The sequence below is a fragment of the Prunus mume genome, linkage group LG4 (genome assembly GCF_029339155.1).
Source record: "Prunus mume cultivar Tortuosa linkage group LG4, ASM2933915v1, whole genome shotgun sequence".
Classification (NCBI taxonomy): Eukaryota; Viridiplantae; Streptophyta; class Magnoliopsida; order Rosales; family Rosaceae; genus Prunus; species Prunus mume.
Window position 1 is genome coordinate 16,815,775 of NC_142701.1, and position 18,228 is coordinate 16,834,002.

Below are 18,228 nucleotides of genomic sequence, written 5' to 3' on the forward strand. Positions count from 1 at the left end.
AGAAATTAGAAAATAACAATAAGTAAAGACCTAAGAAGGAGAGCCTAAGAAGGGGTAGGAGTAATTGAAACCGAGTTCAATACCGTGGTGCCGCCGACGGCAAATCTACTCTCATACGAATTAAGATCCTCCCAACTATTACAAAACTCGGAAACCCTAACCCAGCATCCCAAGGGCTCCGATTTCTCTCTGTCTTTCTGTTTCTCTGTTACCCTCACACTAAAGCAGTGTCCTTTTGCAGTTCACTCATGGCCGAAACTAAGAACCTAGGCGAACCCACATTTCCCGTGAAGCGTAAACCCGATCTCAGCTGCGAGGACCAGGCCGACTACCCTAAGAAAACCCATAAGCTTGAAGTTTCTGATATTAGTTCGTCGCTTGCTGAAGGAAAAACTCAAGACCCAGAAAATTTCGACCAGAATTCCTCTGTGGCCGAAGAGAAAAACGATAAATTTGAAGCCAATGCAGACCCTGAAGACGAAGAAGATTTCGTAGAAGACGACGACGAAGATGAAGACGGTGAAAAGTCTAATGGGAAGGCTGAGGTGGATCGCAAGGGAAAGGGGATTATGAGAGATGACAAGGGCAAAGGGAAACTGATAGAAGAAGATGACGATGACAGTGACGACGATTCAAGCGATGGTGGTAGCGAATTCGAAGATGGCGATAGTGATTTATCGGATGATCCTCTTGCGGAGGTCGATTTGGATAACATTCTTCCTTCGAGGACTCGGAGACGGCAGGTTCAGCCTGGGGTTTACATGGCTAATGATATTGGAAACGACGAAGAAGATGATAGTGATGACAGCGATGCTCTGAGTTGAGGAAGGTCAGTAAAACCAAAATTAGCAAAGCTTGACATTATGTTTCGGAGATAGTATTAGTGCTTTGATGAGGTTATGCTAATTAGTTGCTATTTGAGAACACAATGCGGCTAAGGCTGTGAATACTTGATGTAACTCAATCTAAGTATCTTCCTTCCTTATTGGATCCTATCATTCTGTAGGTGTTTTCTTCCCTTCAGTTTATTTTTGTTCGATTTCAAAGTGTGTGAATATGTAGTTTTTTATCGTTTTAATGATCATCGCAGAGTAGATGGCTTGTAAGGTAGGAATATCAGTTTAACTACAGAGTGGACCATGGACATGCAAAACTTTGGCTTGTAAATTTTAAAACCACGAGACTGAAAGTGGGTGATACTTGATCAAAACTCAGTGGGATTTGTTGCTGGGAATAGGTAGACAACAATTTGAGAGCTTACGTAGAGAAAGGGAATCCCTTCCAGTGACTAGACTAAGCATAAATCTGTCTCCCTTTCTGAAGTTTTACTGGCATCTCCTTAAGTCCCTGCGGGATGTCCTGATGGTAATTATTCCAATTACCACAGCCCTAGTCAGGTTCAAACCAGGACTGTCTTGCTTAAGAGTTCGCCTTAGCTTAAACTAGTGAGGTAGCCCCAAGGAAGGAAGAAGAAGAGTCAGCAACCCATAGTAGTTGGGGGAAAAAGTGATTTATTAAAAGGCATTTTTGCATGACCTTTTGAAAAACAACACTTGCTTCTGCCAAACCAACAGTTGTGACCCAAGGTTACTAGGTATGATGCTTAGACGCAGGTTACTTCCACATTCTTATTAAAATCACTTCATAATGGCTTTGTTAACCCTAATTTGATTGAGTAACTGTGTTGGTGTGCTTTGAGTTTCCTTGGAGAGGTATGATGGCATTAAGATGTTGAAAACTGTGATGTTTCTTACCTGCATGGAATGATAGTGTGTCCTTTTTGCTCTTGCATATTCTATTATTAGCATTTGTGAGATGAAAGTTTGAACTCAGATTTCTAGGTGAGTGACTAGGAATTCTATGATATGGTTGGATATCAAGATGGTCCGTTAACCTTCTATTCATGTGATGTGGTACAAGGCCAAATTGCATCGTAATTCTGAAACTATCTCCATTCAAGTGAATAATTTGTCACAGGTTGTCCTGCTCCTTTCCATTGCATGAAAATACCATTACTTGGAATGGTCCAACGGAGCACAGAGGGATGATTTTAATCTGATCCCAACCTGTACCATATTTTTATTTAAATCTACTCTCATATTTCAATTTTAGTGAGGCCAAATCTCTGTCTTTCTCATGTCTGTAGATTACGAATTGTGTTGACTATCTGGCCTGTCCGGATCTAAAAGACTCGAAATATTATGCATTGGCTATAGCCTAGACCTAGTCTTTGCATAAGGTAATTTTAGTCCTATCTGCAAGCCTGGTGATTGCTTTGCTAGGTTGAACCATTTCTATTCTGTCATACTGGAGGTCAAGGATTATGGTTCCATTGTTTGTTACGTATTGTAATTAGACTTTATGAGCATTGTCCCATATAAGTGGTGCCATCTGGAGACGGGTTGTTACAAGAGCATCTACAATCATGCTCTCTATTTTGTAGTTAAAATTTAGCTAAAAACACACAAAAGTTATTTTAGGAGCTCTCTATCAAATTTCAACTTCAATCATACTCGCCAGTTAAGGGAGTCATAAATGCTAGAATTATATTTTAATTCAACATAAATGGTCCGTCTCTATGAAAAAATAATATAAAAATAGACAATATTGATTAAAGGTTTTTAAATATTCATTAAATAGGGTAGCATTAAGTTATAGAAGGCCATTAGGAGTTCATTCTCTCTCATCAGATTTAAGAGCTCCTAGAGGTCTCCCTATTTTCGGAGCTAGATAGGGAGCATAGTTGGATGTGGGTTTTCTTACTTCCTCCCTAAATTTTATATAAGGAGGTGGTTTAGGGAGCCCATTGTGGATGCTCTTACCTGTAATGCAAGTTTGGCATTCCTATGTTAGTCAGAGTCATTTTCAATCTTATGACAAGTTGGTCGTATAATGTTTCTGTATTTCTTCTCCCCTTGTGTTGGGTGACTTTACATGGGTAACTGGAGAAATTGTCTAAGATTTTACTGGTATGCACCATATTTGTGAAGTTCTGATGTGCAAGTATACGGTCTATGCTGCTGCTGCTTCATCTTCGACCTATGCATGTGGAGTTTCCTTTTTTTCTTTTAAAATTTAATTTTGGTCCTCTACTATTAAAAGAAGCCAAGTGCAGTCCATTCTTTCTGAAAAGAGAAAAAAGGAAGTAGACTTGGGTCTATAGAGATAACAGGCCCATGGTCCATAATCAGTTGGGCCTGCACTGCACTCTTATTCATTGTCCGAATAATTCAATCCAATCCCCAATTTGGACACACTTTTAGTTCCACTTCCATTTAAATTAGGATGATTCAATAAAGTTTGGCATCTTGCTTTATTATAAGCCTTTCTTTGGTATGTTCATGTTGGGAAGGGAGGGGAGGAGAAGTTCAAGCATGCATACACTACAACTACAGATACAGCACTTGGATTTTGGTTTTGGCCCATAAGTTGACATCGTTTCTTCGCTCTTGTTGTGGACGGAGGAGAACTGAAAAAGGCAAAAAGCAAAAGTCTGATCTAATGATGCTCGCTGGCAGCAGTCGGCACCCGATGCCACAAAAATTATAACGCTCCCTGAAAACCTCAGCCCATGTATGTATGTACGTACTTCTTCTACTGCTAGTAGTAGTCGTACTGCACAGCACAGCACAGTTGCTTTGCTTTTATGCTTTTATGCTTTTATAAAAGCTAAAAGCCAGCCTCAACGCCAAGATCACATGCATCGCATTCGCAACTAAATATAAGCTTCAATTGGTTACGTTAAATTATGGTGGTTTTTAAAAAAAAAACAAGGGCATATGCATCGCCTATACTAATGTAGGGATCCAAGAATAATCTACACAAATACCATCCATCTGCTTTTGTAACTCATGACACGACACCATGAACTCCATAGATAGATTGCATCGCACTGCATTTGCAAACATTACCCCCCCTAGCTAGCTAGGTTTTGCTATTCTTCCTTTGTCGTCAAATAAGGTTAGGTGACGTCAGCCTAACAGTTATGTTATCATATGTGGTCCTTTTCCTCCAGCTTCCTTCTCTCACTTGGTCTCTCTTTCTCTCTCTCTCTCTCTCCCACATTTTCCTCTTCTTTCATCTTCACCCTCTCCTTGTCTTGTCTTGTTGTTATATGGCTTTTGGTTTTGGAGACCACGACCCATTGTCCTGTTGTATTTTGGATTCACTTACTAGCGAGCGAGGCACGAGGGTGAGGGGGGGACACTCACTTGTTGTTGGGGACCAGGTTTTAATTTTAGAGACAAAATATTATTCATGAACGACATGATCATCTTATATTCACATATATATGCTATGCTATGCTTGGCTTGGTTTGCCCTCATCTCGCTTTCAAGTTTGAACAAAAAACGCAGGAGGACCTGGACCACGGTTCCAATTCCATTCCCATTTCCATGCGTTATCATATCGCATGCCTTGTTCTTATATTAGAATCTAGCTAACCTCGTCCTCCCTCTACCTCCCATTATTTTTTATTTTCTTGGGTACGTACCGAAATGTTATACAAAATACAATTGAGAAACCATGAAAATACGTACAACGCATGCATTTGGGTCCACCTATCTTATAGAAATAATCAAGTTTGTAATCTGTTCATTATCTGGGGGTGTCATTTCAAAGTTTGAATTAGGAGAAAAAAAGAAAAAGAAGATATAATTAATGTTAGGCCAAGTCTTAGCTAATAGCTAGTTTAGTAAGGTTGATGAAGATCACATTCACATGGCTGCAATTCTAGTTAATGATTGAAGGAGCATAGGAAGATGGAAACGATGATGACCTGCGTTAAAAAATATATATATAATTTTTGGTGGCTTTCACCTTCAATTATATTCTTCTCCTAGTCCTTGTAATTATATGAGAGTGGGGCTACAATTATATTTAATTATCACCCTTTTGGCCTAACCACTCCCTCGCTTTTGAATGCAAATTACGATCCTCTCATTGGATGACTGGAATTAAACGTCACGCCGTATTACGTATCATCAGTTTTACTTGTTCATCACCACCACCAGTACTAGTACTAATAGTACCAGGCTAATGCCTAGAAAGAAAAGAAACAATGCTTTCTGGTTTTCTACTACACAGAGAGAGAGAGAGAGAGAGAGAGAGAGAGAGAGAGAAAAAGAAAAAGAAAAAGACAAAAACAAGCAATTCGCTTTATTTAGTTTAGGTAATATTAAAAGTCATGTAAGGCGGCCAAGTCCTCTAGCCTGCCTGCCTCACTCACTCACTCACTCACTCACTCGGCTTGTCCATATATGTATATTTGGTATTGCTAGAAAAACATTAATCGAATATTCTTTTTCTGTTTCTTTCTTTGTTTTCCTTCGCTTCATATCATATCATATCACCTCAACAAAACCAATCACACTGATTTTTTTTTAAATCTTCTTATCAAAATTATTACTTGGGGTTATTACATACAGTGAGTGATACACTACAAGGAGATTCAAACATTTTGCCTCTGTCTGCCAATTTATATATCAAACTCATCAAACTAAAACCTAATTAGTAATGTACAGGTCATGCATGACTCTGAAATCAGCATGGCTTTGTTACGATGCTCATATCATATGGGTTTGTTTGTGTGGTCCACACACTACGACAACGACCAATACAATAGGCGTACGTGGCGGGCAATTACTTGCTCGGGGAAAGGATAAAAGGGTACCCCCCCCACGCCCACCCCCCACCCCACCCTCACCCTCACATGGCCATATCGAAGCTCCTTTCTTGCCTATGGCTGCCTTGCCTAGCTTCGTAATTGAAGCTCACTTGAAAATAAAAGAAAATAAAAAGAAAGAATTCAACGCAAGTAGATAAAATTTTGAAAACAACCACTAAAACAGCACATCATCATTTGACAATTGCATTGCATGAATATTTGACCTCTACTGTTGACAGTGGAGTGGAGATTTCTCATATTTCTTAAGTACATGTATGCCACTCAACGTTCATCAGCCACCACCACCACCACAATCATGCACTACCACAATATTTATCACCGTATAAATAAACCTAGCTATGAGTCCTATGAGGTCCTATTGTATGTACTATAGCGTACAAAATATAAACAACCTCATCTCATGCCATTTTGTCAAACTCATCAAACAAAATGATGGCTACACTCTTGAGCATTAAACCCTTCTTATTTTTCATTTGTGTTATAAACGAATCAAACATAAGATTTTGAGTACGCAAGTAAATGTTCTTAACTATTTGAGTTATAAAATGCCTTATATGAAATTAGAGTATCAAGTCAAAGAAAAATAAATTATTATTTTAAAATTTGTCGTCGTCAAGCATGACATGTTTGGAAGATGGTAAAACTTCCATTGTTCGTGTAATTGGAAGGTGAGAATGCATTTCTTTAATTGGAGTCACAACAGCCGACTGCATTTCATTTCAAGAACAAGCATAAGACATGATGCATATTGACTAAAAAAAAGAGCATTTGCGCCTTGAACCAATAAAAACAACTTTGGCTAATTATTGGGGTTTTTTCACCAACATGGACAAAAAGCACTAGGTCTGGCAAGGGAGTCTTTATCTTTGTAAATCACAAAGGAAAGGATTTACCTAACAAATGCAGCAACAAAACCGAACATAGGTGATAAGAATATAATTGGATGACAATATCAGAAACATATCTGACTTGCAATGGTGTGATTTAGTTAATTGCAATAGAAGGTGCTATGTGATGAACCATTTATTGTAATTGCAATAGGCTAACTATAGAATCTACGTGCTAATTAAAAATAGAAAAAAAAATACAACAATTAATGCATTATGCCTTTTCGCAAAGATTGTTCAATAGTTCAATGCAATAGAAAAAAATATATTCAAAATTGGTCTCTTTTTAAAGATCTCTTTGATAATATTTTAATGGTACAATTTTTATTGTTATTAAATTTATTCATTTTATTTAATTTGAGTATATATAAAAATTATAATAAAATATAACTATTGATATGAAGCTATTAAACTGTACATTTGCAAATAAAACTATAATTCAATTCAATTAATACCAAAATAATTAAATTTATTGAACTATTGAACAACCGGATACTCTTAAGATTCAAAATTTTACCATGAACCCAGTTGTTATCAATCAAGCTGAAGTGATTTAATTTTAATTTTTTGGGGTCACAGAGGCCCCTGATTGGCGATGGCATTGGTACCAACGACGGTACTGTGTCACGTGTACGGTCACAAGCAGCAAGAAGCAAGTGATGCAACCAATTACGTGGGTCTGTTAAAAACAAGTACGGTGCACCATAACACACTGAATCAGATCATGATTGCAAAAATATAAATGCCAAATGCACAATTGCAAATGGGGGCCAACATCTTTTATGATTTCTGTGGCGTATCCCCCAAAATTTATCCATATTTCGACGCATTTAAAGCACCCTACCCTCACTCACCCTGTCTCCTTAGATTATCATTTTTCCACCCTTCTTTTTTTTCTCTTTTCTTTTCTATTACTCCTACTACTACTGAATTTCTTAATCATTCAAAACCAAAGTAACAAGTGAAAACAAACACAAACACAAGCACAAACCCATCCATCATCATTATTCACTTATTTATTTTATCCACACCCTCACTCAGTCATACACTCAAACACACCCTACTCTCTACTGTTTACACACACACACACGAGATAAATAAATACATAAAATCATAAATTTTGAAAATACAAAATACCAAACCAGAGAGTCACAGAGAGAGAGAGAGAGAGAGAGAATTGAAAACCAAAAATTTCTGACGCATAAAGATAAAGTTATGATTCCAGAAGAAACTTCATGCTATCTGCGAGACTATAGAAATTCAATACTCGCTGTGGCTATGGCACACGCGTGGGGCAAAGCCTCACATGGCCCGAGAGGGAGCGAGTTCAGCACAATCGCAAGGGTTGGGACATGAAGGAGAAGGGAAGGAGCAACAATCTTATCTATGACTTGGCATTTTGGTAATTTTACATATCAGAGGATGGAATATCATTTCCTTTCCTTGACAGTCCATCACTGATCTCTTTAGTAAAGACTTTGGCAGAGAGAGGGCCTCTTGGGAAGCAGTGATAAGGACACATGCCTGATCACTCATTGGACGGTCTAGATTCGCTTCGTTTTTTTTCCATTCAGTCGTGTAGGACCGTTGGATACCAAGTAACCAGGGTTAGGCTTTAAGCCCAATTAAGCAAGCAATGGTTGGTTTGGTTTGGTTTGGTTTTGATTTGAGTGAAGAAGCGCTGTTGCCTCTCTTCTTCTTTCTGACTTCTTCTGTGCTCTCCTCCTCCTCTCCTCATCAGAGTTAAAAAGGCAGAGGTTGAAGTTGAGCCTTTGAGGTTGAGAGCCTACCCATGTCTGTGTTTTTACAAACAGAGAAACACACAGAAGAAGAAGAAGAGAGGGTCTGTCTGTGCTGTGGGTGCTCTCAGTCTCAGTCTCTCTCTCTCTCTCTCTCTCTCTCTCATTTTAGAATCATAAGCCTTCTGTTTAGTTAATAATTTCTATTTCAGGAAATACAGAGATTCTCAGAGATCTATGAATGATATTTCCTCTGTTTGTTTTCCAGCCTTGTAATCATCACTTTTTGATTTCAAGATGATCACTCATTAGAATCAAAACAAAAAAGATTTTCCTTTCCTTTCTTCTCTCCTCTTCTTTATTTTTTCTCTAGGAAATTTCACTGTCGTTTTATTTCCCCCATCTTTCACTGCAGATCTAAGCTCAAGTGAAATAAACAGATATCGTTTTCCTCGACGAGTGTTAGCTATAACTAGCTAGCTAGATAGCTTTGTATCTAATTAGATCTGCTCTTCTGGTCTCATTCGTGTAGGTTCCTCAGATTCCCTTCCAAAGGTCTTGTATTTGTGCATCAGAGTTTTCTTAGATTGAAATCTCTGGCATAGATCTTGCATACACTGAGATTGAGAGAGACGCATATATAATATATTATGTATATGCATATGCGAGGCTAGCTCTTTTTTTTTGTTTTTTTCCAAAATTTTCTCGGAAAGTTGATTTCTTTTTTGTTCGATTTTCCTTGGAACCTTTGGCATTTTTTCCCGGGAAAGTTGTGGATTGAATGGTAAAGAAAGAAGGATGAATTACTTTCCAGACGAGGTAATAGAGCACATATTCGACTCGGTGACGTCGCACAAGGACCGAAACGCAGTGTCGCTGGTGTGCAAATCGTGGTACAGAATAGAGAGGTTTAGTAGGGAGAGAGTGTTCATAGGGAATTGCTATGCGATCAGCCCAGAGAGAGTGATCGAGAGGTTTCCAGGGCTCAAGTCCCTAACTTTGAAGGGAAAGCCTCACTTCGCCGACTTCAATTTGGTCCCTCATGACTGGGGTGGCTTTCTGCAGCCTTGGGTTGAAGCTTTCGTTGACAGCCGGGTCGGCTTGGAGGAGCTCAGACTCAAGAGGATGGTGGTCTCTGATGAAAGCCTTGAGCTTCTTTCCAGGTCCTTCCTCAATTTCAAGTCTTTGGTTCTTGTTAGCTGCGAAGGCTTTACCACCGATGGCCTTGCTGCTATAGCTGCCAATTGCAGGTAACGTCATTTATATTATTTTCACAACTGAAGAATGTGTTTTCCGAATATATTTTCTTGATCCTAATTTGTTTTTGGTCTTCTTACTTGTTTTACATGCCCAATAGAGTTACTTTTTTTTCCTTTCTAACTGTTGGACCTGTTGGCGGTTTTATTTGACTTTTTGTTATGTACATGGATATTTTTTTTTGGGTTAGATAATTGATATGGTTTGGTTTTTATTTGATGTTGCGACTTTTTTTTTCCTCTAAAAGTTCAGTTCAATTGCCATTGATTCTGTGATTGACTTGTTTGTGGTTTTTACCGATCTGGGCCATCCAATTTTGTATTCTTTTGCCGTTTGAGTATCTTGCATCTACTCTGTCAGCTGTCAATGATTTCAAAATCATTGCTTTGTACATCTTTGTGTAGTTCATACTATAAATGGTTGATAGAACAACTTGGTTTTCCATTTTCACCAGAATACGTGTTCATGTCATTGATCTTTCTTATCTTGTTTGTTTATCTTGAAATTCTCTCCATGATCTAATGTTGCCAATGAAAAACAATTAAACCGAACAGAGGGAAACTTCTCCGGAGCTCATATGCTGATTAGAATATTAATCATGATCAAACAAAGAATAAATATGATAGGCTTGAGAAAGTGAGAAGATAAAGTTATGTTAGATGATTGGTCCGAGTTTTTCCTGAATTTCATCTGTGCCTAACTTCCTCCAACGTTTCTTCTACATAGGTTTCTGAAGGAGCTGGATCTGCAGGAAAATGATATTGATGATCATAGAGGCCAGTGGCTTAGCTGCTTTCCTGAAAACTGTACCTCACTAGTGTCCCTGAATTTTGCATGCCTCAAAGGAGAAATTAATTTAGCAGCTCTGGAGAGACTAGTGGCTAGATCTCCTAACCTCAAAGTCCTGAGGTTAAACCGTGCGGTACCTCCTGATACTCTTCAAAAAGTACTCATGCGAGCACCTCAACTAGTGGATTTGGGAACCGGGTCTTATGTCTTAGATCCTGATTCTGAGACGTACAACAAACTGAAGGCTACTATTCTAAAATGTAAATCAATTAAGAGCTTGTCAGGGTTTTTGGAGGTTGCCCCCCGTTGTCTTCCCGCTATTTACCCAATATGCTCAAACTTGACATCCTTGAACCTCAGCTATGCTCCAGGGATTCATGGCAGCGAGCTGATAAAGCTAATTCGCCACTGTGGGAAGCTTCAGCGCTTATGGGTATGCTCCTTCAATCATTTATATTTTTCCAAGAAAAAAGAATGATTCCTATGTGTTTCTTTACAACATGATGGTAAATTGTCTCTGTATGCATGCAGATACTAGATTGTATTGGAGACAAAGGACTAGGAGTTATCGCTTCAACTTGTAAAGAATTGCAGGAATTGAGAGTTTTTCCTTCTGATCCATTTGGAGTTGGACATGCTGCTGTAACAGAAGAAGGCCTTGTTGCCATATCCGCTGGTTGCCCCAAGCTTCACTCTTTGCTTTACTTTTGCCAGCAGATGACTAATGCTGCCTCATCACTGTGGCCAAGAACTGCCCAAATTTTATACGTTTCAGGTTGTGCATCCTTGACCCCACTAGACCTGACGCTGTCACCATGCAGCCACTGGATGAAGGTTTTGGGGCAATTGTTCAGGCATGCAAAAATATTAGGCGGCTGTCACTCTCCGGCCTCTTGACTGACAAGGTTTTCCTTTACATTGGAATGTATGCTGAGCAGCTTCAAATGCTTTCTATTGCATTTGCTGGAGACAGCGATAAAGGTATGCTTTATGTGTTGAATGGGTGCAAGAAGCTTCGGAAGCTTGAGATCAGGGACTGCCCCTTTGGGAACATGGCACTTCTAAAGGACGTGGGAAAGTATGAAACAATGCGATCCCTTTGGATGTCGTCCTGCGAAGTTACTCTTGGAGGCTGCAAGGCACTCGCAGAGAAGATGCCAGGGCTTAATGTGGAGATCATAAATGAAAACGATCAGATGGAGCTTGGCCTTGATGATGAGCAACGAGTGGAGAAGATGTACCTCTATCGCACACTAGTAGGGCCAAGAAACGATACACCGGAGTTTGTGTGGACTCTGTAGGTGTATTTATTTTCCTGTTTAGGCTGTCAAACTCTTCTTATTGAGTAGTTTGTACTTTGGTTAGGCAAACTGGTTAGTGGATTTTAGTCGATTTGAGTTAGTGATAAGTTGTTTAAATTTAAACAGATTGGCTGTTATAATCTTATGCTGTTATAAATAGATTTTGTACCAGTATTTCCAACTGTCGCTAGTAGTGTAATACAACTTATTCCGTCTCCTTACCAAGATTCTCCTGGTGGCTGGCGCAGAAAGGGAATGAGTCCATGGTTGGTTTTGTAAGGAGATAGAATGAGCACGATATTTAGTTTACCTAAACGAAAAAAATGAATAAGCATGATCTAGTTTACCCAAAAAGGAAAAAAAGAAGAATATGGGTTATTTTGGCAGCTGAGAAGAAGTAGAAGATAGAAGAATCAAAAGGCTACTGGAAGCATTGAAACTTGGTGGATCACATGGAGATGAAATGAATCGTCAAACTGCAGGCAATGTCGCATGCCAAACTACAAGACACAACCAGCTTATGGGGGTTCACTTTGTTTTATTTATCAAAATACTTCAAACGTAAGCATTTGTGTTCCCACACAAGCAGCTCTGTACTGCTTTCAATTTACAAGTTAGGATAGAAGAACACCACATAAAACAACTGCATAAAATATACGAGGCTAGAAGCCTCGAGCATAAATAACGACACTAATGCACTTTCATGCAAAATCTATAGAGGTTGCTCAGGTGCAGTATTCGTCCAACACAGAATCGAAGCATATGCAAACATTAGAAACAATCCAATCCATTTCCATTATCATCAAAAGAAGAAGCAGCACTCCTCCAACAAACAACAGCAGCATAGCGCAGCCAAACTGTACATGTAAAAGAAACAATTCATTAGTTCCCCTCTCATACAAAAGAAACACTACAAGGAATAACAAATTGAAGCTTTAACATAATTGCGAGTGATAGTATAAGATTTAACAAACCAAAAGCAGAATCAAAACATAAAGAGAAGCCAAAACGGGGGGCCAAGCTTGAAATTTCTGAATCTCAATAGATTAGCTATTCTTCAAGTCTTTTCAGATGACCCTATAGCATTTTGAAGAGGGCCATACAGGGAACAATATACAAACGCCTGAAGAGAAGTTACAAAAACCCCTCTGTAGTTATGGATTGAAAAGAACACATGATCTACTTTTGTTCAATCTACAAATTATATAAATAGGGCTCGTTTGGATGAGGAGTATGCCATGATTTGATGTTCGAAGGTTAAAAACTTCGGTGCCAAGGCAACATGTTCGAATGTGAAAAACTTTACAAACGAAAGCGTGCCATGTTTATTATATGAGGAGAAAAATGAAAAAGCAACATGTTGTACTCCTGTCTTATGAGAAGAATCTCAGCTGTGCACAAGATTTGGAGTGCAGAAAAGAACAGGGTCATAACCAGTTTGATATTGGGGAATGTAAAACAATCTAGCGGTAGGGAAAAAGACTCAACTTTCCAGAGATACCAAAACCAATTAATTACCAGCCTAAGTGAATATATAGCGCAACATACAACGTATAGTAAAGCTTGAGGATTCAATCCTAGATAGAGACTTTACTAACTAAACTATCAAAAGCAAATACCTTATTTCATGTACGGGGACACTAATCCAAATAAAGGTAAGAGCTTGGAAATAAATTAGGTAAGAGCTTGGAAATAAATTAGGTAAACTTTTAATCAAATTAAGGGCTAAAAAGTAGAAAGGAACAAGGGAAGATAAAGAGACTGAAATGGCGGGTAGAGAATAGAGAGTAGAGAGCAAGGAAGGGAGCATACCAGCCTCGTAAGAAAGACATACAACCATCTTGTTCTTGGTAATTCTGATGCTCGTAGTGATAGTGCTGCTGGTATTGCTGCTGTGGAGGCGGAGGCGGAGGGTACCCCTCATTGAAATACCCTTGGTACCCTTCGTACGGCGGCGGCGGCGGTGGAGGTGGTGGAGGATACCCAGGTGGTGGTGGTGGGTACCCTCCATACGGCGGCGGCGGTGGCGGAGGACCTGATGGGTACCCCGGCGGTGGATACGGATACGGGTATCCTTCAATACCGAAAAAGGAAAAAAAAAATCGATTAGTGAAGTAATCTAAGAATTGAAATGAAAATACTGAAATTTTGTGGAAAGGAAGTGTGTTTGTTGATGCCTGGTGGAGGGTAGGATTCTTGAGAAGCTTTCTGGTAACTCATCTTCTCAAATAAACTCTCTTTCTCTGTCTCTCTCGTCCGTGGCTCCGTGCCTGCTGGTCAGTGGTCGGTTTGGTTGCTTAGCCGGATCAAAAAAGTTAGATATGAATTAATAAATTAATTTAGAATGCGAATATATATTCACTGTGGGTCCCAAGGTGTTTAATATCGCCAGGCTGTTTCTAATCATGTTCGGACACGTTGCTGTTTGCTGGACGGTGGGCCCTGTGGGGTTATTGATTCAACGAACGATGAGAAGGGCAAAGTTGGTAATGGCGGTATAGAAATAGAATAGAATAGAATAGAATAGAAGACGGGTAGATACAATGACCCAATGGACAATTCACAAAATGTCACGTAGGCAGACTGAGAACTCGGACCCATTCTAATTAACTTTTGGGCTTTATTTGGGCCACACTATACTAACCTTTTCGTACACAAAAAGGCCCAATGTAAAAAAGGCCATAATCGAGTTGTGTCACTATCTAGGACCAAAATAAAAATAATCTCCTTTTCAATGTAAATCAAGAATTCTATAGTAAAAGCCTTATATAAGGCCCTTAGATGAGGCCCTAATCGTTGAATTAAATTGGTTAGTTTGATTCAATAATTAAGAGATAGGACCTCATTTAAGAGCATTAGATAAGACCCTCACTATAGAAGGACTCCAATGTAAATAACTGATAATGCCTTTTTTTAACCAACAGTCTCAACTAGAGTTATTGATGGTTTGCAGCATTTCAACCAATGTGGGTTTTCTTTCTTCATCTTTCTGTTTTGTCATATTTTCGTAGTGTGAATTAGATTATTTTTTGGTTAGACAATGTTGGTATTTTAAAATTATTCTAATGTTCAGAAAGGAGTTTTAAATTCTTGGGTAATGAGAAAAGTACATTGCTTTCGTCAACTGGCCTAATCTATATTTGCATGTATTATGTATACATTAGTATTAGACATTAGAAAATGCTCATCCGAGTATCGACACAGTGGTAGTAGTAGTACAAAATGAAGATGTAGAGTGGAGAGGGTTGGATTATGTAATATAACAATTAGAAATATGAAACATGAATTTCTCCATATCTAGAAGCTGAAGAAGAAAATGATAACTTGTTGGAAACGCGACTTTAAATAACACGGTTAAGCAAACACGACGATCTGAATGGATGATCATTACCAAGGCGTGTATTTGGATGCAGAGAGTCAACCTTTTCGCTTTCACATGCCCCTCTAGTGACGAACTCCTTTTCTAACATTTTATATAATATTACAATGAATACATAAAAATCTCAGCCTATCTATCTCGGTTAGGTATATCTATATCTATTAAAATGTTCATGTGTTTCTAGAAAGTCTTGAAAGAGCTCCGTTGTCTGCCATTTGCTTTGTTATAAATAACGTTTGCCAAACATAAAAAACCATTGCAATTTTCAACCACATCCGATAAACTCACACCAGAAAGAAAGACCAATATTGTACGTTTTCCATTACCCTTCCAGCAAAACATGAACAACACCAACCAAGGATCCCAACCTCTGTACCCCTCCATTTCTCCTCCCACCGCAGAAAATGACACAAACCCTTTTCTTCAAACACCTCCGCCATCATATTCATCGCTGAAATCCCAACCACCCCAATACCCCTCCATTGCAAATCCCACAGCTCAAGAAATCAATCCTTTTTATCAAACACCTGAGCCATCGTCCTCATTGCAGGGAACCCAAAAACCCTCCGATTTCACTCCTCCCACGCCTAACCCTTCTGATCACCCAGCACCATCCCCATCCCCATCCTCACCGCAGAAAACCCAAGATCTCAAACAAGCTCATCATCATGAAGAAGATATTCCATCATCAAGTTCGTCTTCATCAATACCACCACCACCACCAGCAAATGAAGAAGAGAAAGCAGAGCAATGGGGGACTCACGTGATGGGGCACCCTGCTGTTCCAACATGCCATCCAGACAACAAAAAGGCAGCTCTGTGGGGTGCTGCTGGCACTGAACAAGCCCAAAGCTTCCACCATCCCTACCTTCAATACAAACCCATTGAAAAGTCGAACAACAGCCCCATGGAATCCATGCTTCATGTCTTCAACTCCTGGAGCAACAGGGCCGAGTCCATGGCCAACAACATCTGGCACAACCGTATGTACTTTCTCTTCATTCTAAATTAATCAATTGCAAACATATGGTTTTTGTTGACTTTAATTAATTCCATTCATTCCAACAGTGAAAACTGGGACATCGGTGTCTGGAGCTGCGTGGGGGAAGATGAATGTGACAGCGAAAGCAATTACAGGGGGTGGATTTGAGGCTCTGTACAAGCAGTCATTTGCGACTTATCCCAACGAGAAGCTGAACAAGTCGTTTGCCTGTTATCTCTCAACATCCACTGGACCAGTTGCTGGAACTCTTTATCTCTCTAATCTTCATACAGCTTTTTGCAGCGACCGCCCCTTGTCCTTCACTGCCCCCTCTGGTCAGGTCACCTGGAGCTATTACAAGGTAACCACCAACCACTACATATTCATTTCAATTTTCAACTAATCAGAAGATACTACATGCATATATATATATATATATATTTATCTGGTTAATGATGAATTGTATTATTGGAACAGATTATGGTGCCTTTGGGAAATATTGCAACAATCAATCCGGTGGTGATGAGGGAAAATTCAACCGAAAAGTACATCCAGATTGTGACAATAGACGGCCATGATTTCTGGTTCATGGGTTTTGTTAATTATGAAAAGGCGTCCAGGCATCTGACCCAGAGTATCTCAACTTTCGTAGCATCTGGAATTGCCGTCAACCCAGCCATTGCAGTTGCAGACGAAAAGCCTGACAAGGCTGACTACTAGCGACTCTACCAGTTTTCTTTCTCCTTTCTGCTTTGCTTCTGAAATTGAGTTGTCTTGCCTTTCTTTTACAATTTCTCACCCGATATTCTTTCTTTCCATTTCCAGTTTTCCCAGTTATTTATAAACGAAGCATATGATATGGGGATTCATTCATTGTAATCTTCTTGTTATAATGCGATGCATACAGCTCTGTTTTCATAATGTTTTCTTTTTCTTATTTTTTGGGTTACATACTCTGTTTTCCTATGCTAATTATTCTAGTTCTTATTAGGCTAACAAAGGAAAAAACATAAATCCGAAAAGGCCAGTAAGGAACATCTAAGCAGTTCAGCCTATTAGAATCTATCAGTATTTATGGATGAAGCCATGAGTCGGTGGTAAAATTCAATTACTTATAGCACAAACAAAAGATTGGTTTATTCTTCCTTGTTGTATGTATGTGCTTGGGTTTCTACCGCGCATTGAAACCAGCAGGAAACTAGCTATGTAATATCGCCTCATCAATGTCATGGTTGTGCCATTTCCAATCTATGAGAAGAAATAGTGCTTCAGATATTAGTCTTGAAAGAATGGTCAAAATCCTATCTTGTGTTCATAATGCTTTGAATTGTCTCTTCTAATTTTCTAACCATATTGTATTGAGTCAGTCCAGGTATGTAATGATAATGATGATCGGAATAAATATGGCCAAAGAGGAAAAAAAAAGGCTAGGAGAAAAGTCCGAGTGCATGTTGTATTATACTACTTTAAATCCGAAAATGTGGTCAACAAGAACAACTACTTAAGAAGACTGTAATCCATAAAAACCAATTAGGAAGAACAAAACTATATGTTTGTTTAGCAGGAAATATATTTTTATTAACCCAAAAAAAAAAAACCAGTACACAAGGTTAAACTCATGACCCTTCTAAGCTTTATTAACATAAGGCAATCTTGTCAATGAAGTCTAGTCCAGTGAAAAATGGCATTGATAGACAAACTAGTTGTCTCAGTTTGAACTCTCATCGCACATTTAAAGTGTGTGTGAGAAATCGTCATTTCCTTATAGTTTTAACTATCGATTGTATTAAAAAAACAAAAAAACAAAAAACTGGACAATCCTATAATGAAGTTAGTTCCTCATTTTCAATTAGGGTCGGGATTTGAAGTAGTAAAGATTACCCTGATCGTTCAAAGCTCTTTTTTCTTTTTTCTTTTTCTGTTGATTGTAACAAACTTTTTTTTTTCTTTCAAGTAATAAACTTAACGCCAGAAGTTTTTTTTTCCCTGTCAAGTTCACACAATTAATGCATTCAACAACCTCATAACTGACTTATAAGGGAAATCTGAGCTAGATATATAAAGCCCTAATAACAATTTGGAAAAATTTTATTGGCCACATTATTACTTGAATATGTAGCAAGCAGAGCCACTGCCAGTCCATTGCATCAAGACTCTTGACGAAAAAAGGAAACAAAAATCTTAATTGGCATCACGAACAGGAGGCTT

General features: G+C 38.8%; 4 protein-coding genes across 4 annotated transcripts; 3 read left to right on the forward strand and 1 right to left on the reverse strand.

Annotated features, from left to right (window-relative positions):
- The first annotated feature begins 9 nt into the window (after positions 1-9).
- Positions 10-1,046, forward strand: LOC103330277 (nucleolin). The gene has a single exon (XM_008232821.3). The coding sequence runs from the start codon at positions 249-251 to the stop codon at positions 822-824; it is 576 nt and encodes a 191-aa protein (XP_008231043.1). The 5' UTR covers positions 10-248; the 3' UTR covers positions 825-1,046.
- Positions 1,047-8,253: 7,207 nt separating this feature from the next.
- Positions 8,254-11,833, forward strand: LOC103330278 (protein AUXIN SIGNALING F-BOX 2-like). The gene is given in 4 exon segments (XM_008232822.2): positions 8,254-9,562; positions 10,296-10,791; positions 10,890-11,085; positions 11,088-11,833. Coding segments are annotated over 4 exon segments (1,716 nt in total). The 5' UTR covers positions 8,254-9,110; the 3' UTR covers positions 11,660-11,833.
- A 344-nt stretch (positions 11,834-12,177) lies between these two features.
- LOC103330279 (proline-rich family protein) lies at positions 12,178-13,995 on the reverse strand. The gene is made up of 3 exons (XM_008232823.3): positions 13,837-13,995; positions 13,472-13,733; positions 12,178-12,516 (listed from the first exon to the last, which is right to left on the reverse strand). The coding sequence occupies exons 1-3, from the start codon at positions 13,877-13,879 to the stop codon at positions 12,462-12,464; spliced, it is 360 nt and encodes a 119-aa protein (XP_008231045.1). The 5' UTR covers positions 13,880-13,995; the 3' UTR covers positions 12,178-12,461.
- Positions 13,996-15,151: 1,156 nt separating this feature from the next.
- LOC103330280 (GEM-like protein 5) lies at positions 15,152-16,941 on the forward strand. Its single transcript, XM_008232824.2, has 3 exons — positions 15,152-16,021; positions 16,107-16,381; positions 16,498-16,941. The coding sequence occupies exons 1-3, from the start codon at positions 15,379-15,381 to the stop codon at positions 16,738-16,740; spliced, it is 1,161 nt and encodes a 386-aa protein (XP_008231046.2). The 5' UTR covers positions 15,152-15,378; the 3' UTR covers positions 16,741-16,941.
- Positions 16,942-18,228: the final 1,287 nt, after the last annotated feature.